The sequence below is a fragment of the Ranitomeya variabilis genome, chromosome 1 (genome assembly GCF_051348905.1).
Source record: "Ranitomeya variabilis isolate aRanVar5 chromosome 1, aRanVar5.hap1, whole genome shotgun sequence".
NCBI classification, from domain to species: domain Eukaryota; kingdom Metazoa; phylum Chordata; class Amphibia; order Anura; family Dendrobatidae; genus Ranitomeya; species Ranitomeya variabilis.
Window position 1 is genome coordinate 243839584 of NC_135232.1, and position 22558 is coordinate 243862141.

General features: G+C 44.0%; 2 protein-coding genes across 4 annotated transcripts; both read left to right on the plus strand.

Annotated features, from left to right (window-relative positions):
* The first annotated feature begins 941 nt into the window (after positions 1-941).
* On the plus strand, positions 942-3333 carry LOC143812180 (uncharacterized). The gene is made up of 3 exons (XM_077293280.1): positions 942-1228; positions 1383-1545; positions 2329-3333. The coding sequence occupies exons 1-3, from the start codon at positions 1132-1134 to the stop codon at positions 3305-3307; spliced, it is 1239 nt and encodes a 412-aa protein (XP_077149395.1). The 5' UTR covers positions 942-1131; the 3' UTR covers positions 3308-3333.
* Positions 3334-6726: 3393 nt separating this feature from the next.
* On the plus strand, positions 6727-18970 carry RAN (RAN, member RAS oncogene family). Of its 3 annotated transcripts, none has more exons than XM_077293281.1 (7): positions 6727-6877; positions 7804-7848; positions 7932-8016; positions 12860-12985; positions 18079-18266; positions 18369-18539; positions 18693-18970. In XM_077293281.1, exons 2-7 carry the CDS (start codon positions 7813-7815, stop codon positions 18735-18737), a joined length of 651 nt encoding a protein of 216 aa, XP_077149396.1. In that variant the 5' UTR covers positions 6727-6877; positions 7804-7812; the 3' UTR covers positions 18738-18970. The 3 variants fall into 3 exon arrangements, with proteins under 3 accessions (XP_077149396.1, XP_077149397.1, XP_077149398.1); XM_077293282.1 differs by having other exon boundaries at positions 6867-7031; XM_077293283.1 differs by lacking the exon at positions 6727-6877 and adding an exon at positions 7021-7117.
* Positions 18971-22558: the final 3588 nt, after the last annotated feature.

A 22558-nucleotide genomic window follows, 5' to 3' on the forward strand; every position in this document is an offset into this window, starting at 1 on the left:
TTGCAAGAATGCCAAGTTCTTCGGAGCATAGCCAATCGGCGCGGGGGAGTGCGGTGAGTAATTATGTCTAGTTGCTTACAATTCGCTGCCATTTGTAGCATTGACAATAATTTTTGTATACAATTTTTCCAGGCTTCTTCAAGTGAGGGGGAAGACGGTCAGCGGGAGCAGAGAGATCGGGGCCAAGATGTGGCGTCAGGCCGGCGAGTGAGTATTTTTTTTCTTTATTTTTTTTTTTTCAGTAGCATCCTGCTGTGAGGAACATTACATTTGAGGAGCATCCTGCTTTCACTAGGGATGTTTACTAAGCTTAGGCCCCCGTCACACATAGCGAGATCGCTAGCGAGATCGCTGCTGAGTCACTAGTTTTGTGACGCAACAGCGACCTCAGTAGCGATCTCGCTATGTGTGACACGTACCAGCGATCAGGCCCCTGCTGTGAGATCGCTGGCCGTGTTGGAATGGCCTGGGCCGTTTTTTGGTCGTTGAGGTCCCGCTGACATCGCTGAATCGGTGTGTGTGACACCGATCCAGCGATGTCTTCACTGGTAACCAGGGTAAACATCGGGTTACTAAGCGCAGGGCCGCGCTTAGTAACCCGATGTTTACCCTGGTTACCCGGATGCTGCAGGGGGACTTCGGCATCGTTGAAGACAGTTTCGACGATGCTGAATTCGGTCCCCTGATCGTTGGTCGCTGGAGAGAGCGGTCTGTGTGACAGCTCCCCAGCAACCACACAACGACTTACCAACGATCACGGCCAGGCAGTATCGCTATTCGTGATCGTTGGTAAATCGCTATGTGAGACGGGGCCTTTATACATTATAGATTTTCAGGGCAGCAAGTATTGGGGGAAGGTAAAATAAAGTTGAACTCCCTGCACACAAACATTCCAAAACACAGGTGTAGAAAACATCAATATACATTCATCAAATGGCAAAGGATAGGGCAAAGGTACCTATCATTCCAGGTACTGGTGGTTGTTATTATTTGCATATTTTTAACCTATTTGTTTTCTAATTTTTCTAGGTTTCACAACGGGACCAAGGAGACAGTGGCATAGATGTGGAGCTCCTGATCTCCAGCATCCAGGAGCGTGGCCCGTTGTGGGACAGCCGTGACCCTCGGCACATGGACCAGGTGGTGTCGAGGCGTTTGTGGGCAGAGGTGGCAAAGTCGCTGTGGGATGGCTTTGACAGTGCCTCAGCGAAGGCCAAAGGCAACTTTAGTGAGTATTGCAGATACGCTGCTATGACCCATCTTGCCAGGATAAACACAACCGTGTGTGATGCGATCAACGCCTAAACTTTGCATCGCTCACGGTTGTTTTATCCTTTTAAAATGGTAAATATGTAACCATTTTTTTGTCTTTACATTCACAGTGAAAAAGTTGAGGACCAGATGGCGATCCATGAAGGACCGTTTCAATAAGGGGATCCGTGCTGCGGAGGAGCAAGCTCGGAGTGGTGCTGCTGCGTCCAAGTCGGTGCCCTACAAATACAACAGGGCCCTCCAGTTCCTAAGACCGGTCCTTGGCCGCCGACAGTAAGTATTTTGGCCACATAACATATTGCACAGCCACATTGTACATTGCCCAGACACATAGCATATTGCACAGCCACATAGTACATTGCCCAGCCACGTACATTGTGCATCCACATAGTAGATTGCCAGGCCACTATATAGCAGCCACATAGTACACGTTCTAGCTACATATACACATAGTATATTTCCAAAGGAACATAGTGTATTGGCCATCCATGTAGTCATTGTAGCATTTTGGCCATCCTTTTACCCTAGTGGAATGGTATATAGCCCATTAGTAATTTTTTGGTTAGGCGTGAGTCATTGTAGTCCATGACAGGTTACGTTCTGAGTCAGGGTAGTTCTGATCGCATGAATAATGATGACGTCTGGATCACATGATCCTAACGTCATGGCCGTTCCTGCGATCAGATCAGCAAAATGTATTTATTATTTTTTTTAATGTTTTTTTTTACTTTAAATTTTTTACTAATTTTGCGGCATAGGCAGCATCAAGAAAGATTTTTTTTTTAAAAAATGCTTTAAAACGATGACAGAGGTATGCATTGACTTTTGCAGCGGGAATGACCAGTCATTTTCTACCGTAGGTATGTCCATGATTGTTATCGTCAGCCCTAATGGTCAGCTGGCGGTAACAATCAGCAATTTATTATAGGCAACACAGACTGAGAGACAGGGGATTGTAATGTATTGATGTGTCATGTAATGTTAATTTTTTAACAGGAGTTGGCGTATGTGATAGGTTATTAATTGAAGACTAATTTTTTCCTTATCTTTTCACAGGACACACAGCAGCACCCTCCAGCGAGCTCCCCCCTGTGAAGCGGAACTTCATGGATCGCCATCTGACCCGTCACAGCCCTCCCACAGCGACAGCAGGCTTGCACCACCATCATCTGGAGAACCGGCTGCCGGTACATCAGGTTTTCCCCTGCCCGAGGCCTCTGGCGCACCTTCGTTCGGGAATTCCCGACAGCGCCAGCGGGCCTCGGACAGGTCAGTCATGCCCGAATTTTTGCACTTGGGCACGGTGTTCCAGAACGGTTTCAAGGCGTTGAGCGATAAAATGTCCAGTATGGAACGGCGCCTTGAAATCCTGGAAGCCGAGCTCTCAAATCCGGCAAAGCATTTTTTAAGCACAATTGCTAAAGGCATGGTGGAAAACCTTACGCCGGAACTCCAGATTTCGGTGATGCAGGACTGCAACAATTCCTACGTGAGGGCTCTGCAGCAGTCTCGGCGCATGCAGTCAGCGACACTGCCAGTAGTACCGTCGCTGGCTAGCATGACTCCGACTACTGCTGCAGAGCCACTCCAGCCAACCCACCCTGGTCCAAGTGCCGAGCGACGCCACCACAGGCACCATAGCAGTGTGCCGCCGACTCCTGCTCCTGCCAGGCCCTCATCCTCCCGCAGCCATCATTCTAGGGGAGATCGTGGAAAGAAAAGAAAAAGAAAACACAAAAGCAAGAGGACACGCACTGAGGCTCTGGCTGCTCCAGTACAAACAACAAGTAGACGTAGGGGCTCTAGCCGCAGTAGGAGCAGCCAGAGCCAACCAAGAACCTCACAAAGGCTCGTGTTGCCTCCTCCCTCCCCTGCAGAGGTGGCGGTTTGCTCCCCATTAGACCTGCCATCCAGCCTCCTGGACTATAATAGGTCAACATCCTCCTCGTCGTCGTCATCATCCTCATTTTCCGCTCCCCATTCCGAAAAAGAAACCTACCATTCCCCCATGGTGGCACAGGTTGATACCCCCTAAGTTTATTTCCCCTTTTTTTTTTCTGTTTCCCCCCAATAAAAAATTTTGGTTGTAATACAATATTTGCTCTTATTTACCTGTATACTTCTCAGCAAGTCACACCGTGCGCCGTCTACACATATTTTATGCTTCAAACAACTCATATATGCAATGTCAGACACTATTTTTACCATTTTTATTTTGCCTTTTTTGGTGTGTCTCTCATTGCTGTATGAGGTGTTCACAAACAATAAAAGTGTATGAGGTGTTTTCAATCACTAAGGCTATGTGTCCACGCTCAGGATTGCATGAGGATTTGGTCATGATTTTACATAAGTATTTGTAACCCAAAACCAGGAGTGGGTGATAAATACAGAAGTGGAGCATATGTTTCTATTCTACTTTGCCTCTAATTGTTCCACTCCTGGTTTTGTATTACAAATACTGAAGAAAAATCGTGACAAAATCATGATGCAATCCTGAACGTGGACACATACCGTAAAGGTACCTTCACACTTAACAATGCTGCAGCGAAACATACAATGATGCAGATCACTGCAGCATCGCTATTTGGTCGCTGGAGAGCTGTCTGTGTGACAGCTCTCCAGCGACCAACGATGCCGAGGTCCCCGGGTAACCAGGGTAAACATCAGGTTGTTAAGCGCAGGCCGCCGCGCTTCCGATGATTACCCTGGTTACCAGTGTTAAATGTAAATAAAACAACAGTACATACACTCAGAATTGCGTCCCCCGGCGTCCGCTTCCCTGCCCTGACTGAGTGACGGCCCTAACAGCAGAGCGGTCACATCACCGCTGTGCTGTGCATTCACTTTCCGGCCGGCGCTCAGTCAGTGCAGGAAGCATACGCCGGGGGACGCGAAGATGAGTATATGTACTGTTTTTTTTGTAAACTTTCACACTGGGAAACAGGGTAAATATCAGTTTACTATGCGCCGCCCTACGCTTAGTAACCCGATATTTACCCTGATTACCATTGTAAAACATCGCTGGTATCGTTGATTTTGCTGTCAAACACAACGATACACGGCGATCTGACAAACAAATAAATATGTTATATGGTATGGTATAAATTTTGTCTTTGAAGCAGGGTAGAAAAATTAAGAAAATTTTTTTATTAAAACACAACATTTTAAAAACAAAGGGTTCCAAGTTTTTTAGATAAGGCACATTACATTGGTGAACTATTTTTAGCATAGTCACACCAGAATACAGTCCAACAGTTTACTACACCATTGTATCTTGCCATGACAGACGGCCAACATCTGACACAAAATAGGCCGCAAAACGATCCCTCATCTGCGCTATTTCAACACTTGTCCTCAGAGGATGATCATGGAAATTGGGCAATGGGTTGGCTATGGTTTCATCGAGATCAACGTTCAGTCTCTCTTTGGCCAGAATAAAATTGTGGAGAACCACACACGCCTTCACCACCTCATCCACTGTCTCAGTTTTCAGATTAATGGCGGATCCTAATATCCGCCATTTTGAGACAAGGATGCCAAAGGCGCACTCCACAGTCCTTCTGGCCCTGGACAGTCTGTAATTGAACACCCTTTTCGTATGGTCCAAGCCCCGACTGGAGTAGGGTTTCAATAGGTTGGCAGACATTTGGAATGCCTCATCCCCAACCACAACAAATGGCATCGCAGGGCCTTCGGTGTGGGGAAGAGGTCGTGGCTGGGGGAAATTGAAATTGTTGCCATATAATTTTTGGCCCATATCCGAGTCTTTGAATGTGCGCGAGTCATTTGAACGGCCAAACGCACCAATGTCGACTGCGAGAAAACGGCAGTCCGCACCGGCAATTGCCATCAGCACAGTGGAAAAATATTTTTTGTAGTTGTAGAAAAGGGATCCACTTTTCCCTGGCTTGGTAATCCGTATGTGCTTGCCATCCACCGCGCCAATACAGTTTGGAAACGAACACACTTCCTCAAATTTCTCGGCGTTGGCCAACCAGATATCGCTTGTAGGGACGGGTAAAAATTCTTCCCGGAGATTATCCCACAAAGCGCGGCAGGTCTCAGCAATAATTCCGGAGAGAGTGGAGACTCCAATCCGGAACTGAAATTGAAGGGATCGCAAGGTCTCTCCGGTAGCCAGGAAACTGCCAAGAAGATAAAGAAATTACATTAGTACATTGCAATTTATAAAAGTACATTGACCATACCACCCCCAAAAAAAATTAAGAAAAAAAAAAAAAAAAGGGAAGATGTGAACGTAGCCGAACATATCTCAGTCATTCAAACAGCTACGTACCGTAGAGTCACCAGAAGCCGCTCCTCTGCGGAAATAGCTCTCCGGAGCTGCGTGTCCTGCCTGCTAATGGCTCCTTCCACCCGACGCAGAAGATACCGGAAGCTCTCCTGAGACATCCTGGTGTACTCGAAATATTTCTCCAGGTTCTCATTCAGTTCGCCAAACAAGCTATGGTATGCTCCACGGCTCTCCCGGACTTCCAAGATAGGGTGTATCCAAAATCGGCGACGAATCCATCTCCGTTTTTCCCTTTCCCTTTGATGAGAACAGGCGACAGCATAGGCATGAGCCAAGGCAAATTCCATCTCCATATCCATGACGATACTGTCCATGGGACGCTCCATCATGAATACCAGCAAAATGGGAGGAATTCATGTCTGCCATGGTATATATACACAATTACATAAACACCAACCCTCTTCTAGCCATTGGTGGTCCTTATCTATTGTGTAGACACTTTTTTTCGTGGGTGGGATGAAGAATGACTCACTGCACAAAAAAACGCATGCGGCGCAAAACGCTGCGTTTTTTGTTGAAAACGCAACTGCGTTTACAAAAAACGCTGCATTTTGCGCCGCATGCACGTGAAAGCATGTGGCGCAAAACGCAGCGTTGTGCATGCGTTTTGCTGCGTTTTTGTTTGCGTTGTGCGTTGCGGCAACGACGCTGCGGCGCACACCGCAAATGTGAACGTAGCCTTAGACAGGCATGTGGGCTGAGGGCTCACCACCTCCCTGTGTGGGATGTTAGCTACGTGACGTATTTGGCCTCCACGCCTCCCTTTTCTCCCCTGTAATGACTGCCTTGCTTAGGCTACGTTCACATTTGCGGTCAGCGCCGCAGCGTCGGGCGCCGCAGCGGCGCCGCATGCGTCATGCGCCCCTATACTTAACATGGGGGCGCATGGACATGCGTTGTGCTGCGTTTTGCGCCGCATGGCCGCAAGCGTTGGACGCAAGAAACGCTTCAAGTTGCATTTTTTTTGCGTCCAACTTGCGGGCAAAAACGACGCATGCGGCGCAAAACGCAGCGTTTTAGCGTGCGTTTTGCCGCGTTTTTGTTTGCGTTGTGCGCTGCGGCGCCGACGCTGCGGCGCACAACGCAAATGTGAACGTAGCCTTATCCCTCATAGCCTCTAGTGATTTGAACAAAACCTTCCCGCCCTTTTGGATCCCGCGCGCCGCAGTGCTGGCTGCAGTGACGTCAGTCCCCCTCCCACGTGACCGCCCCTCCCGCCCAGTGCGCGCCCTGCTATTTGAATCCTGCTTCCGCCATTTTCTTTCGCTGCCTCACAGACGCTTCTGGAAGGTGAGAGTTCTTCATCGGGAGACATCGCCCTGCCTCACGCCACAATCTGCCGCTCATCAGAGCCATCCTTGGTGGTACCGGGTCCCCGTTACTTGTAGTAACAGTCAGGTGTACATTTAGCTGATTGGCGAGGCTCTGGGAGGGATTTCCGTTGGTGAGTTAGACGGGACCGGGCGGCGGTGGAGGGTCTCCTGACGGGGGCGGGAAGGAGAGCGCTGGTGGCCCGCTTCCCTCTCCATGGTGTGTAGTGGTGTCCGCTGCCGTGTGGGGAGGGCTCCCCGGGCATAGGCCGCCCGTGACTGTGCACTATCCGGGCCCGCCCGCCCCCGGCCCGTATCTGCGCGGACGGTCCCAGCTCCCCCCATGTGTCCGGTGGGGAACAATGGGAGCCCGGGTGTGCGGACGGGGACAGGAAGCGCGCCGCCGCCATTAGCGCCCGCTCCTCTCCCACATGTGGATGGCGGGAGTCTCCCTCCCCGCAGGCCGCCGCCGGGCCGCCAGTTCCGGGTGCCGCTCGCCTATCTCTCTGCCGTTTTTCCTGTCGCTTTACGTTAACTTTCGGTTTGGTTAGTGTATATCGGTTGTGTCCTCATTTATTTGGTGTGAACTTTCTCCCATGTGAATGCACGGATATCAGTCGTCTGCCCCTCGGGCTCGTGTAACTTGTGGCTGTATGAGGCCAGACATGGAGGGATGCGCTGCTCCTCTGGGCTCCTTCTGCCTATGGCATCACTGAGTCTGGGGGTCACCACATAGTCCACAGGTCTGGTGGGTAAAGCGTCCTTAGTCCACATGGCAGTGGGTGTATGAGGGGTGGGGTGACGGGGCCTAAAGCTGCTGCTCTGAGGGATGTGTGGCCTATTATACTCTTCTCAATGCGGCTACTCATGTTGCTGACGCTATCAAATCTGCTTTTTTCTAATTAGGTATAAACTATGGCGGCCCAAGGAGAGCCTCAAGTTCAGTTTAAGGTAACTAATGTCTAATCTGTTTCTGTTTGTGTTTTAATTTATTTTTTTAACTACCATTACATCTAATATGTTCTCTTTTACAGCTTGTTCTGGTTGGTGATGGTGGTACAGGCAAAACAACCTTTGTAAAACGTCACTTGACTGGTGAATTTGAGAAGAAATATGTAGGTAAGTAGCGCTCTAACTCGATGGTTTCTTGCCATTACAATTTGTTCGTGATTGCTTCTTGTATAATATGTGGGTATCTGTTGAATGTCTTCTTCATCCTAACAAGGTAAGTGTTTGTCAGTACAACTGTCAGGAGCAGGGACATTTCCCTTTCAGTGTGTTGAATAGGACACGCTGGTCTAATAGTGGTGATCTCTTAAAGTCCATTGCTCAATTATCGTGAAAGACTCTTCTCACGATCTTGCAGTGTTCACAGGCTGCCTACTATTTGATGAACAAGAAAAGCATTTATCTGGTGAGCTTATTTTTGTGTGTGCAGCACATTATCCTGTGTAAACGGCACTTGCATTGTCTAGAACAGTGTGCCACCAACTGATCATTGTTTCATGATTTGCTTGGTATTGCCCAGCTGATTGCAATAATTCCATCACCAGTGCTGATAGCCATGACCTGTTGATGGCTCTTGAGGACAGAGTTGTGAAACAATGGCAGCTTTCTACAAACCATGTAGTGCATGTTAATGGCAGTCTGCCTTGCGTAAACTGGCTAGTAAATGTCCAACTATGGTAAGTATTTACCAGTTGCAGGCCTTTTAAACGGAACCTGTCACCCCCAAAATCGGGGGTGAGGTAAGCCCACCGGCATCAGGGGCTTATCTACAGCATTCTGCAATGCTGTAGATAAGCCCCCGATGTATCCTGAAAGATGAGAAAGACATTAGATTATACTCACCCAGGGGCGGTCCCGCTGCTGGTCCGGCGTTTCCTATCTTCATCAGATGATGTCCTCTTCTGGTCTTCATGCTGCGGCTCCTGCGTAGGCGTACTTTGTCTTCCCTGTTGAGGGCGGCAGAGCAAAGTACTGCAGTGCGCAGGCGTCAGGCCTCTCTGACCTTTCCCGGCGCCTGCGCACTGCAGTACTTTGCTCTGCCCTCAACAGGGCAGACAAAGTACGCCTGCGCAGGAGCCGCAGCATGAAGACCAGAAGAGGACATCATCTGATGAAGATGGGAGGCACCGGGACCGCCCCTGGGTGAGTATAATCTAACATCTTTTTCTCATCTTTTAGGCTACATCGGGGGCTTATCTACAGCATTACAGAATGCTGTAGATAAGCCCCTGATGCCGGTGGGCTTACCTCACCCCTGATTTTGGAGGTGACAGATTCCCTTTAATGCTGAAAATCAATTAGTGTAGTCCCATCTTAAAGGGCCACTGTCACCCCCTCCAGCCGTTATAAACTAAAAGAGCCACCTTGTGCAGCAGTAATGCTGCAGTCTAACAAGGTGGCTCTTTTAGTTTTTGATTCAGTTATTCCCTCAATAAAGCGTTTTAAAGTTTGTACAAAATAACCTGTCCTCAGACCTGGAGGCGGTCCGAAGCTTCCTCGGTGAATCTCCCAACGGCCGTCACTCTTCTCTTCTGGGGATGTGGTCACCGCCCCCTGAGCGCTGTTTCTTCTTAAATCCGGCGCCTGCGCTGTGCGTGCCTGCCTGGGCAGTGCGGCCACCCTGTTGCTGAATCCCCGCCCCGCACTGTTATTCATTATGCACAGTGCAGGGCTGGGGTTCCTGGGCATGCGCACTGCGCTGTTCAGACGGTCCCCCGCCTTCCAGCGTTGCTGGAATATACAGGTTTCCTTGCCAGCGTTTGGAATGAAGCAGCCGCAAATAACGCTGGAAGGCGGGGGAGCCGCACTGCCCGCACAGGCGCATTCAGGCACCCTGGATCTGAGCGATGAAGGACAATGAAGACTGCGCCTGCCGCAGGCAGGCACGCACAGCGCAGGCGCCGGATTTAAGAAGAAACAGCGCTCAGGGGGCGGCGACCACATCCCCAGAAGAGAAGAGTGACGGCCGTTGGGAGATTCACCGAGGAAGCTTCGGACCGCCTCCAGGTCTGAGGACAGGTTTTGTACAAACTTTAAAACGCTTTATTGAGGGAATAACTGAATCAAAAACTAAAAGAGCCACCTTGTTAGACTGCAGCATTACTGCTGCACAAGGTGGCTCTTTTAGTTTATAACGGCTGGAGGGGGGTGACAGTGGCCCTTTAAGTTGGGAATGTGATCGAGGGGTTTTAATGTCTTTAATAGTTTGACTCTAAAGAAATTAGCTTAGTTTCCATTATGTTCTACACTCTGGTAATTTGTGAGGTTTTTCTACCGTTAGGGAAAGTTGTCATTTGTATACGGCATATTGCCACTTAAATGTAGTGTGTTTTTTCTAAAGGGTATATGACCCATTATTTGTTTCTTTCCACTTACATACACGTTTCTGTTCAGGTGGAGAAGTTTTATTATAAGGAAGTTCTTAACATTTTTAGGATTCCTTTTTGCATTCTAAACTAACCTCCAATGTAAAATTTTAATGTAGTTTAGGCTATATTTGCAGTGCATTTAGCTTCTGTCCCAGTCTAGCTCACAACATGTGGATTATATTGGTGTATGGTGGCCTAGTAGACTCCATATTGGAACTTTGTGGGTGCTTGTTGCTCTTATTCAGTGATTCTATGGGGAGGGGAAAGGTATTAATTAATGCTTTTTAAAATGGCTATAGAATATTGTGGGAGACATTTGCCCATAGAACAATCATACTAGCATTTACTGTGCCTGAGTATAGCTTCAAATGTAAATAAAAGGTTTGGTGTGCCCTTGGCATGGCCAAGAGTTTGGAGTTTCCATCTTCTAATTTGCATATTGGGTCCTTTGCCCACTTTTGATTTACATTGCTCAGAGCAATTGCTGTCTGAATGCGGCTACACCTCAATGCAGTGGCCAGGTGCATTTACCCTGTCAGTTTTTGTTTTTTTTTCCCCTGATGTCACTCACTGCGCATGCATCCAGAAGTACAGCAAGTGCAGTCAGAAGACAAAAGCCAAAGAGGTATATGTGCGCTGCCACTGTATGTACACATGCTGGCAGTATTCAGATATTAAAGTATGCCATACTGTATAATGCACTATATTTCCCCCTCACTGAATCTGTAGCATCAGGCACCCACAAAGTTCCAGTATGGAGGGCTGTGGCTTTTTCAAGCAACAGTATGTCTGTGCTGTATACTAACGAAATATCAGTTTCAAATGTTATCGTTATTAAATGGCTTAGACATGATTGGCAAAATTACTTTAGAAATCCATACCGTATTGGATTCATGTAAGTTTACTTGCCTGATGCAATGGCTGTATAATTATGATGCTCATTTTACTGACATGGGCTTTCTAAGAAAGTAAACAAACAAGCGTCGTTGTAAGAACAATTTAATCACTTGCACATTTGTCTGGTCCCCAGCTCAAATTGAACCTGCAGTCTTGCTGTGCCCCTTGGCCTTCCACAACAGAATGCTGTTCTCCTGGGTCGGTATGGTAGCTGGGGGTCTGCCAAGGTGGTACTTCTGTGAGAAGTCTGTAGCAGGCATTGAAGAGTGCTATATATTGCAATTTTGCAAAATCCCCCCCCCCCCCCACAACCCCCAACAACCATGCTCAAAACACAATAAACTAAAATATAAATGATATTGCTGTATGCATAATTGATTTATTACAATATAACTAACCTGGTTGACTACTCCTCAATGGTTTTTGTCAACGCGATAGAAGTAAAAATGTTAGTCCAAAAATTCATGGACTGAAATTTAAAGGTTTCATTGCACTTGTAAAAAAATTTTTTTTTTTTTTTTTTTTTTTTTTTTTATACAGTAAAATGGCCAATTTCAAAACTACTAAGTCTTGTTTAAAAAGCCCACTTATAGCTACTTGGCAAGAAAAAATAAGACATGGCTCTTAACAGGATGCAAATAAGAATTGCCCAGTTGGGAAGGGGTTAAGATAACTGCTGCAAACCTAAAACTGGCTTGAGATTGGTATAAAGCCAGACTGGTGTCCTTCAGCTTGTAACCAAATTAAGGCAGGGTCCACTAAATATTGCAAGCTAAAGCGGTTAGCCACAACACATTCTCCATCAGAATCCTACAACACAAAAGCAGCTTTCCCATATGAGTTTTTACAATTTGAGGAGACCAGACTGATCACTTGTTCCTCCACCAGAAGCCAGTGTATAGGCAGAAGAGCTTGTCACTTTGTGAGAAAATCTGCCCTAACAAAGGGGCCAAAATCTTAGAGTGCCATATTTACTTTTGGGTTTGTTTTTTGTATTCCAAATTGTTGTGTTTTCAACTCTGTATTGTGCTATTCCAGCTTTGGTGACTGGGCATTAATAGTTCGGAGGCGCTGCTGCAGCCTGTCACTGGCCAAACTGGTGGTGGTGACCCCAGACTGGGAACACACAACTCTTGACAGTACAAATTCATGTTTTTAGGAGGGATAATAAGTATAAAATCAGACTTCACCACCTCACACCTCCATACTTTTGACTGCAGGTTAGTAGCACCAGAACCCTTCATGGTCAAAACTGGCATTTAAATTGTGTTCTAGCTTAAATATGTGGTGTTCTCAGTCCATTCACTTATTACCCATCCTGTGAACATGCAATGGACTGTAGGCTGGTATACTCCAACACATGGTGTTACAGAGCTTACTTGGATGTTCTTAGCTTATTTCCCACTGAAGAAACATACGTCTTGCTCACTTTAGGTGACTTTTTTTTTTCTCACAAAACTGAAATTCCAAAGAAGTGAAGCTTTGTAAAATGTTCTCAAATCTTATTATACATTCCCTATGAATTAGAGCTTGCTATTAATCTTGGATGCTACTTGCAGTAGAATTGTGCAAATACAGCCTAATTGTTTGACATTTTTAATATGAATTGTCACCATATGAATAAATGTGTTTTTTAATTATACAAGGATGGCTACTTTAATACTCATCTATCTTGTCATTCTCTGTAGCCACACTTGGTGTTGAAGTCCACCCACTGGTGTTCCATACCAACAGAGGTCCTATTAAATTCAACGTATGGGATACTGCTGGTCAGGAGAAGTTTGGTGGTCTTCGTGATGGTTATTACATTCAGGGTAAGATTTTAAATGGTTTGTCATTCTTGATTAAAGTTTAATTTTTCTATCAAACTAGGATTGTCTAATGTGTATTATGGGGAAAAAAAAATTTTTTAAGCTAAATCGCCCTGTCAGTCTTGCCATCATGTTACTGTTCACTATTGTATGTTTTTTTTTTTTTTTTTTTCCTAAGATGAAATGATTATGCAGGCAATAAATTACCGAGGAAACCAGTGCAGACTAAAATTGCAGTCACCCAGTCATTGAGATCCCTCTGCCTCATCTTCAGTTACACAGCTGAGTTTTGGACATGGAATTCTGTATGTCTGCTCCTAAAAAGGAGGGTCAAATCAGAATTCATGTCACAGCCTTAAGAGGGGTATTCCCGTCTCTAAGATTCTGTGCCAATATTTAGTAGGTGTGTAATATTAGCCAGATGCCTTTAATTAGAAATTCAGCATAGTTCTTCTGAGTCGCCATGTCTTTCCTCATGTGCAGGCATTGCAGTGGGTTATCAAAAAGCAACAATCTGCACAGCCGTGGAATAGGGTGCCCAAGTAGGTTCCCAAACCCTGTGGTATAGTAAACATAACTTGGCACACGAATTGTGGCAGAAGTGAAGGAAATTTAATCCAAAAGTACAGTAGTCACAAACGTTTTGGTCTACGGCCGACTTCCATCAGGTCCTGATTGACAAGCAGTGGATACTCCGTTTAGGAATTTTTCACCCTTTATCTTTGACAAGCCAGCCCTGCAGCTGATGCTATACCAGCGTTCTGTATATAATCTAATAGACTGAGTATATTTCTCACAGGGATAAGGATATCCCATGATTGTCTAGAGTATCATATAGTACACTGAAGGTTGCTGTTGACCGAAACATTTGTGACTACTGTATGCACTTTTGAATTAAATTTCCTTCACTTATACCACTATTCGTGTGCCAATTTATTTTTACTATTGCAGAGGGCTAGGCATACATGGTTACGACGACTGAATTAGTGACTTTAGCTAGTTGCTAAATCAGTGCTTGTAACTAGTGATGAGCGAATATACTCGGTACTTGAGATTTCCGAGCACGCTCAGGGGTCCTCTGAGTATTTGTAAGTACTTTGAGATTTAGTTTTCAGTGGCGCAGCTGAAAGATTTTACATCTGTTAGCCAGCATAAGTACATGTGGGGGTTGCCTGGTTGCTATGGAATCCCCACATGTACTTATGCTGGCTAACAGATGTAAATCATTCAGCTGCGGCGCTGAAAACTAAATCTCAAGAGTACTTACAAATACTAAGAGGACCCCCGAGCGTGCTTGGGAAATCTCGAGTACCGAGTATAGTCGCTCCTCACTAGTTGTAACCATGTATGCCTAACCTGCTGCAATGCCTGCACACAAGGAAAGACATGGCGAATCAGAAGAACTATGCTGCATTTCTAATTAAAGGTAACTGCTAATATTACACCTACTACATACTGGCACAGGATCCTGGAAATGGGAATAGCCCTTCAAATCAGAACCTCCCAATGATTAAGGTATCTGGTCAAGCCTGTGAATGGGCTGTGATCATTCATCCCAGACATAGTTTGGGGGTGGGGGGGGTGTCCTTTTCAAACTGTAGTTTCCCAAAATAGGCATCAACAAATCAGAAAAAAAATCAAAAATCAAACTTCAGATATCACAAAACACCACACATAATGTAAAACAGAGGTCATGAGTATTTAAATACCTGTGTAGTGTTCATTAATTCAATCTAAACATGTATTCATTAGAGTAACACTACCAAAGCAGGAAAAAATTAGGGATCATAAATTGGAGAGTTAGCCAGGGTAAAGTACAAAATTAAATTGGCCAATAAGCACAAAACAGCCAATGATTATAGCAAAAGGCATCAATATATGGAGCACTATGGTAATCTAGCAGTAGACAGGATGTATATAAAAAGTCTCATTTGCATTAGCCCAATAGGGGTATCATACTCCAAGTGAGATGGAGCTTAGATGCAAAGTTCGTATTTAAGAGAAGGTGCTATAGTGCAAAGTAAGCAGCAAACAGAAAAATGCCTGTACCCAGCTGTAAGTCATAGTGAAGAAGGTTTAGATCTCAGCCTGCCGCCCCTACTTGTGTTTTGCCATGCCAGCTGTTAAACTTTGTTTTTTTTTCTTTGAAACGCTGCAGTGTTTGGCTATGTGCACACGTCAGGATTCCTTGCAGAAATTTCCTGAACAAAACTGGACATTTTCTGCAAGAAATCAGCATGCCGTTTTTTTTTTGTTTTTTTTTCCCCGGAGCTTCCCAATGCATTAAATAGCGGCAAACGTGAAAAATCCGCAAAATTAATGAACATGCTACCTTTTTTTATTTTTTTTTTTTTTTTACAGCAATGCTTTTTTTTTCTCGAGGAAACACGTGCACAAATTGCAGAATGCATTAAAAATGATGGGTTACTTATGTATGCGTGTTTTTTAAGCATTTTTTCCCATGGAAAAATGCGAAAAACCCTGAACGTGTGCAAATAGCCTTAGAGTTAAACACATGGGTGGAATCATACGGGTGGTGTCTGATACATGTTGCCTGATCCATGGGTAACTTGTATCTGCTGTTAATTTCCCTTTAAAGGGAACCTGTCACCAGTTTGGGCTAACAGGTAAAAATACCATTCAATTCAGTGACCTCTATGCGTTACACAAGTACTTCTAATACCCACTGACGCTTCGCGTATGATCCATGAATATCCTTTTTATTCCTCCTGCGCTGTATGGTAATATGTTTGGTCCGATGGGCGGGGCTTGGTGTAATCCCCCCCCCCCCCCCCCCCGCCCGGTTGCTTCTGCGCATTCCTTGCTGTGAATTTCAGCGCTTGCATAGTTTTCACGCGTGCGCATTCCAAAGGCATCTTGCACGTGCGCAGTATGCTTTGCCCAACAGTGGGCAAAGCAGAAACTGTATTGCGCTTTCTATGGCCCAGAACACAGAAATGGCAGCGAAATACTTCCGGTACATAGAAAGTAATCGCGTATGCTGGCGCTTGTGCAAACTGGAGAAATTGGACCTTAATAGTTGTTGCCCAGAGGGCTAGTTTCCAAAATGGGGTCACATGTAGGGGAGCTCCAATGTTTAGGCACACAGGGGCTCTCCAAACACGACATGGGGTCCGCTAAAGATTGGAGCCAAGTTTTCATTGAAAAAAGTCAAATGGCGCTCCTTCCCTTCCGAGCCCTGTCGTGCGCCCAAACAGTGGTCCCAACCCCCCCCTCCACATATGGGGTATCAGCGTACTCAGGACAAATTGTACAATAACTTTTGGGGTCCAGTTTCTTTTTACCCTTGGGGAAAAAAAAATAAAATTGTTGCTAAAAGATCATTTTTGTGACTAAAAAGTTAAATGTTCATTTTTTCCTTCCATGTTGCTTCTGCTGCTGTGAAGCAACTGAAGGGTTAATAAACTTCTTGAATGTGGTTTTGAGTACCTTGAGGGGTGCAGTTTTTAGAATGGTGTCACTTTTGGGTATTTATAGCCATGTAGACTCCTCAAACTGACTTCAAATGTGAGGTGGTCCCTAAAAAAAAAAAAAATGGTTTTGTAAATTTCATTGTAAAAATGAGAAATCGCTGGTCAAATTTTAACCCTTAACTTCCTAGCAAAAATTGTTTCCAAAATTGTGCTGATGTAAAGTAGACATGTGGGTAATGTTTAACTATTTTGTCACAACTCTCGTTTAACGGAATAAAAATTCAAAATTTGAAAATTGCAAAATTTTCACCAAATTTCCATTTTTTTTTTTTTTCTTCTCACAAATAAACGCAAAAATTATCGACTTAAATTTACCACTAACATGAAGCCCAATATGTCACGAAAAAACAAACTCAGAACCGCTAGGATCCGTTGACGCGTTCCTGAGTTACCTCATAAAGGGACACTGGTCAGAATTGCAAAAACCGGCCAGGTCATTAAGGTCAAAATAGGCTGGGTCATGAAGGGGTTAATACAAACTTAAATCTAAGGCCGGCGTCACACTGGCGTATTGCATCCGATGCGAGAGCATCGCATGCGATATGCTAATGACCCTCGGCTCCTGCTCGCAGCAGAGCTGGAGCCGAGTGTCATGCGTCTGTGCTCCAATTCTCTCGCACAGGGAGGATCGGAGCATAGCTGCAGAGGAGGCGGAGAAATGAATTTCTCCATCTCCTCCATTGCTGGTGTCCGCTTATAACGCACATCACTCGGATGATATCCGAGTGGTGTGCGCTGTCTCACTCGCACCCATAGGCTTATATGGGTGTGAGTGAGCCGAGAGATTGTCTCGGACCGAAGAAAACGGCCGACAAAAAGTCGGCTGCTGGTAGCTGCCCCATAGCTTAACATTGGTCTGAGTGCAATGCGAAATTTTTATATATATATATATTTTTTTTTTTAAATCGCATTGCACTCGGCCGTTTAAAACGCCAGTGTGACGCCGGCCTAAAGCATTTGTAAATGGGTATTCTAATAATGATAGAAATACTTAAAGGGGTTAGTCCCCTTGGCCATATTTTTGACATTCAATTCAGATTGCCATCTACTTAAAGGGGGAACCAGCAGTGTTTATATTGCACACTATATTTCCTACTCAAGTGATCCTCATTTGACCATGTTTGTGATTAGATTAGGTTAGTTGTGGTCATGTGCTGACTACATTCTCATCTGCATCCCTCATAAAACAGTGGAAGAAGCAGGTAGTGACTAGTAATGATGAGCCACTGTGCTTGAATAATGTGTTATCTGAGTATCTTGGGTGTTTGAATGTTAAAGAGTCCCCTGTGGCTGCGGGATCTGCGGCTGTTAAACAGGCAGTCACTGCACATGTTGAAGTTGTTCATCAATCCCTGCATGCTAATAAAGGGGAATCCTAACAAAGTTTATTGAAACTTGTCTGCCAAAAGTTAAAACCCTCTTAAGATATTTTTTTAAACTCCTTTTCTTCTGTCTTGATCATCCAGTTACAACACTTGTGAACACTGCATATCTGTTTTTTAACCTCTTCCAAACAAGGCTTTGTCTTGTACTTTAAAGTTAAGTCTTGCTTTTGTGGTGGGATGTTGATCACACTGACATATTTTTATCTCATTTTAATAGCTCAATGTGCCATTATCATGTTTGATGTTACGTCAAGAGTCACATACAAGAATGTACCTAACTGGCATAGAGATCTTGTACGAGTATGTGAAAATATCCCCATAGTCTTGTGTGGCAACAAAGTGGACATTAAGGACAGAAAAGTTAAAGCAAAGTCCATAGTGTTCCATAGGAAGAAGAATCTTCAGGTTGGTTTTACACTTTTCATGATTGCAATTCTTAGGTGTGCTTTATTTTATTTTCTGGTGCAGTCTAAACACTAACGAAACACTTTTTTTTTCCTTTCCCAGTACTACGATATTTCTGCAAAGAGTAACTACAACTTTGAAAAGCCCTTCCTTTGGCTTGCCAGAAAACTGATAGGTGATCCCAACCTTGAATTTGTAGCCATGCCTGCTCTTGCACCACCAGAAGTGGTTATGGATCCTGCGCTTGCAGCACAATATGAGAATGATTTACAGGTAAGCTTTATTGGCTGATTTGGTAATTTCCCGTTAAATGAAATCTTGTACACTTTTCTTTTCAAATTTTTATTGAACATTTTTCCATGTTAAAAGCACCACCTATTTGGCAATACATTAAAATGGTTTTTGTTTTTTTTCCCTTATTTCTAGATTGCCCAGACCACAGCACTGCCAGATGAGGATGATGATCTGTGAGGTGAATGAAGTGGGAGCCCAGAGTCAGAAGTCTAGTTTTATAGGCAACTGTCCGGTGATGTGATACGATGCATATTTAGCTGTTTGGGACTGCAAATATTCCCTAAAATTTCCAAAATTAAGTTAAGACTGCTACAGTCACATCACAATATTCAGTGGTGAATCTTGTTTGTTACTGTCATTCCCATACCTTTTCGTTTAGATCATAATAAAGCTGTATTTCAAATAGCCAAGTTCCTTGACATCAATGACAATTGCCCTTTGACACTTATTTACTGTAGAGATGGAGCAAATCTTGTTTCTTTAAGCTGTAAAACACTTGCCTTTGACTGTTTGTTTGAATCTGAAATGTCACCTATTTTGCAAACTTCTTAATCTTCATAGCGTTCACGGGGTGCACCTTGCCAAATTCTTCATGTCTGTCAGTTTTATTCACTGGGTCAGATTAATAAACTGCATTTCGCAGCAGTATGACAACTTCCTTTTTTTTTTTTTTTTTTTTTTTTTAATGCATAAACTAGTCCCGCTCCTGCCTTCCGATATAGAACAAGCAGTCCTTCTGATCTGCACTAGCACATAATATGGTGCACAATACACTGAACATCAGCCAAACTTGCCAGGTTTTTGCAGGATGGGCACAACATCTAATGTGTATGGGTAGAGGGGTCCTACCTAATCTACCCTGACAGTGGATGCCAAATCAGATAAGGATCCAACTTTTGTGACTTGAAAAGCAGATCCTTTTGTTTAGGTTGGCAATAGCCACCTCCACTCATGTCTATGGATGAGTTGGGAAAGAAGCCTCAATTAACTCCCTAGAATTTCGGGGATGAGGCTTAAGTGGCATTCTAGGTCCTCCACCTTAAATTAGCACTCAACATACAAGCTGTATGGAGGGAGCGTTCATGGGTGTGGAGGGCTTCATTTCTGCCAAACATCCTATGCACGTCAGATGTCTCTAGTCCAACCTATTGAAAATGGAAAACCTACAACAATTCAAGAAAATATTCACTTTGTATGGCTTTTTTTGACATGGCTTGAAACTGACTTAAAATGGCTCCCTCCAATAGGTGACTGGAGTCCATATTCACTCCTTTTTTGGAGCTTTCATAAGGAATAGCAGTGACATTAGTGTTGGATTGCTAATAGTCTGAGGCAGGACCGCATTAAAGGGAACTTGTCACCCCCAAAATCGAAGATTAGCTAAGCCCACCGGAATCAGGGGCTTATCTACAGCATCCTGTAATGCTACTCGCCATGGGGCGGTCCGGTCTGGGGCCTCCCATCTTCATAGGATGACGTCCTCTTGTCTTCACGCTCTGGCGCAGGCATACTGTCTGCCCTTTTGAGGGCAGAGCAAAGAACTGCAGTGCGCCGGGCCTGTCTGACCTTTCTCGGCGCCTGCACACTGCAGTACTCTGCTCTGCCCTCAACAGGGCAGACAGTACACCAGAGCCGCAGCATGAAGACAAGAGGACGTCATCCTATGAAGATGGGAGGCTCCGGACCATGACGTCCATCGGACGGGACCGCCCCTGGGTGAGTATAATCTAACTTTTTTTTATCTTTTAGGATACATAGGGGGCTTATCTACAGCATTACAGAATGCTGTAGATAATCCCCTGATGCTGGTGGGCTTAGCTCACATTTGATTTTAGGGGTCAGGTTCCCTTTAAATTTCAAATTGTTTGTTTTTTTTATTATGCATTTACTGATCTAGTTCGCATTAATGTTCCTTCATGTAAAGTATAGATTACTAAATTTATAACTGATTTAAAATTGTTACGGCACCATTTATTCCATGGTGCTTTACATGTGAGAAGGGGTATACTTGACAAAGTACTGTAATCTTGGAACAAAACAAGTCACTGGCTGGTACAGGAGGAGAGAACTCACAATCTGCAAGGTGTGGGTGAGGGCTGAGCTGGTCATGCAGCAGTCTGCTGCAACATGGGTTACTGCAGGTTGTACTCTTGTCAGAGGTAGGTTTTTTTTCAGGTTACTTTTTTTTTTTCCTAGTTTTCCACAGTAGGCAAGTCTGTTGGGGGGGTATAGAAGGTTCCAGAGCGGGGCGGATGCACAGAAATAATCTTTTGAAACACCATTCTACTCAGAACTGTACAGGCTTTCACCAGATAGGTCACAAGAGTGTTTTTGATAATATTTTACCCATGCAAATGCGAACTTTTTTTTCAAAAATGCATTTTAAAATTTTATTTCAAAGTGTCAAAAACTGCACATGTGCCTACTATGCTCCTAGATATATCTGTACCAAAATACAAGTTGGGATCGTGATGGGATCATATTTTAAATAATGAAACTATTACAGTGTCAATTTGAAAATCTCAATCAGATCTGTTCAGCCTGTGGTGTAAAGGTGTGGGGTCTATATTTACCAAATCCATGATTTTTAGGTATTACTGTATATTATTATGTTACAGATTAGAAGCAGGAGATGAGAGGAGAAAGCTTTGTTAGGGTTGAGAATGAGCAGGGGTAGACAGTGAATGTGGAGCAGATGACTGGTATTCACACCAAATCTTAACACCCAGGCAACGCCTCAAATGGAGGGAGAAAAATATTCTTAATATCCAGTTAATGTATTGTACGAACCAGGACTACGAAGAGGAGAGTTTGAAAACATCGGTTACAGGAAGCAGAACCCATCACAAGGACTCAGCAATACCACACTGTTTTTATTTCTGTTTCACTACATGGAATGACAAAGATTGTTTCATTCAGCCAAGTCAGTGAAGTCCATGAAATGGTAGAAGGCGGCACAAGATTGGCAATGGATGACACAACTGGTGATGTGACCTGTGAATATGATTGGCGCTGGTGGCGGCTACTGGACTCTCCAAAGATTGTGAAAATGAAGAGGTAGAATTGACTGTTTTGCACCTTCTGGTCCAGTGCCATCCAAGAAAACCAGACATTGTAAAAGTTAACAAAAATCAGATATTAACGCAGGTGGAGCCAAGTACCATGACAGGCCGTCCATACTCTGATACACCAGGAAATGGCTACTGCTAGTAAGCGCTTACGGACAAGATGACATTTCACCCACTAGAAGGGACACATTGATGATAAAAGGCCAGTTTAAAAACCTACTATTAATTGTTTGATTAGTTCATATTTTGTAGAACGAGAGTTTAACTACTGTACTATTCTTAAACACTTCCTAAATGACATGTTTAGTGATATAATGGATAAATTGTTACATCTATAAATAGGTGGTAAAAATATTGGTTCTTTTAATCTGGTTTATAACATTATTAGGATGAGACTGTATTTAGAAAATCACACTTGAGGATATTATCACCTTTATTCTTTTGACTTGTTCAATGCATTCAGGTTGAAAATGCTGAGCAAGTTGTTATGATGATTAAGATGTATTTATTCCGGCACTTTGGTATTTGTTTTTTGTTTCTTTATTGTTGCATATAAATGTTGAATTCAATAAGTTGTAATTTGAAAAAAGGAAGAAACACACACATAGTCAGATGATTCAAGGCTTTAAAAAAATAAATAAAAATTTGATAGGTCCCAAGTTGAATCCCTGTACAAATATAAACAAGAACACAAGTAACAAACATGCATGTTTCCACAAATTTAAAACATAAGGTTTTTTCACAATTGCGCATCAAAATTTAAAAAAAAAAAAAAAAAAAAAAAAATTTTGAATTTGATTTCTCCAGAACAAAATATAAAGAAACTTAGTCTTCTGACATCAAATGAAAGCCGGTGCTGTTCTGAGAAAAATGATGCCTCTCCCACCTCTTTATCTTATTTCTAGCCTGAGATATGTTAGAAAATGTAAA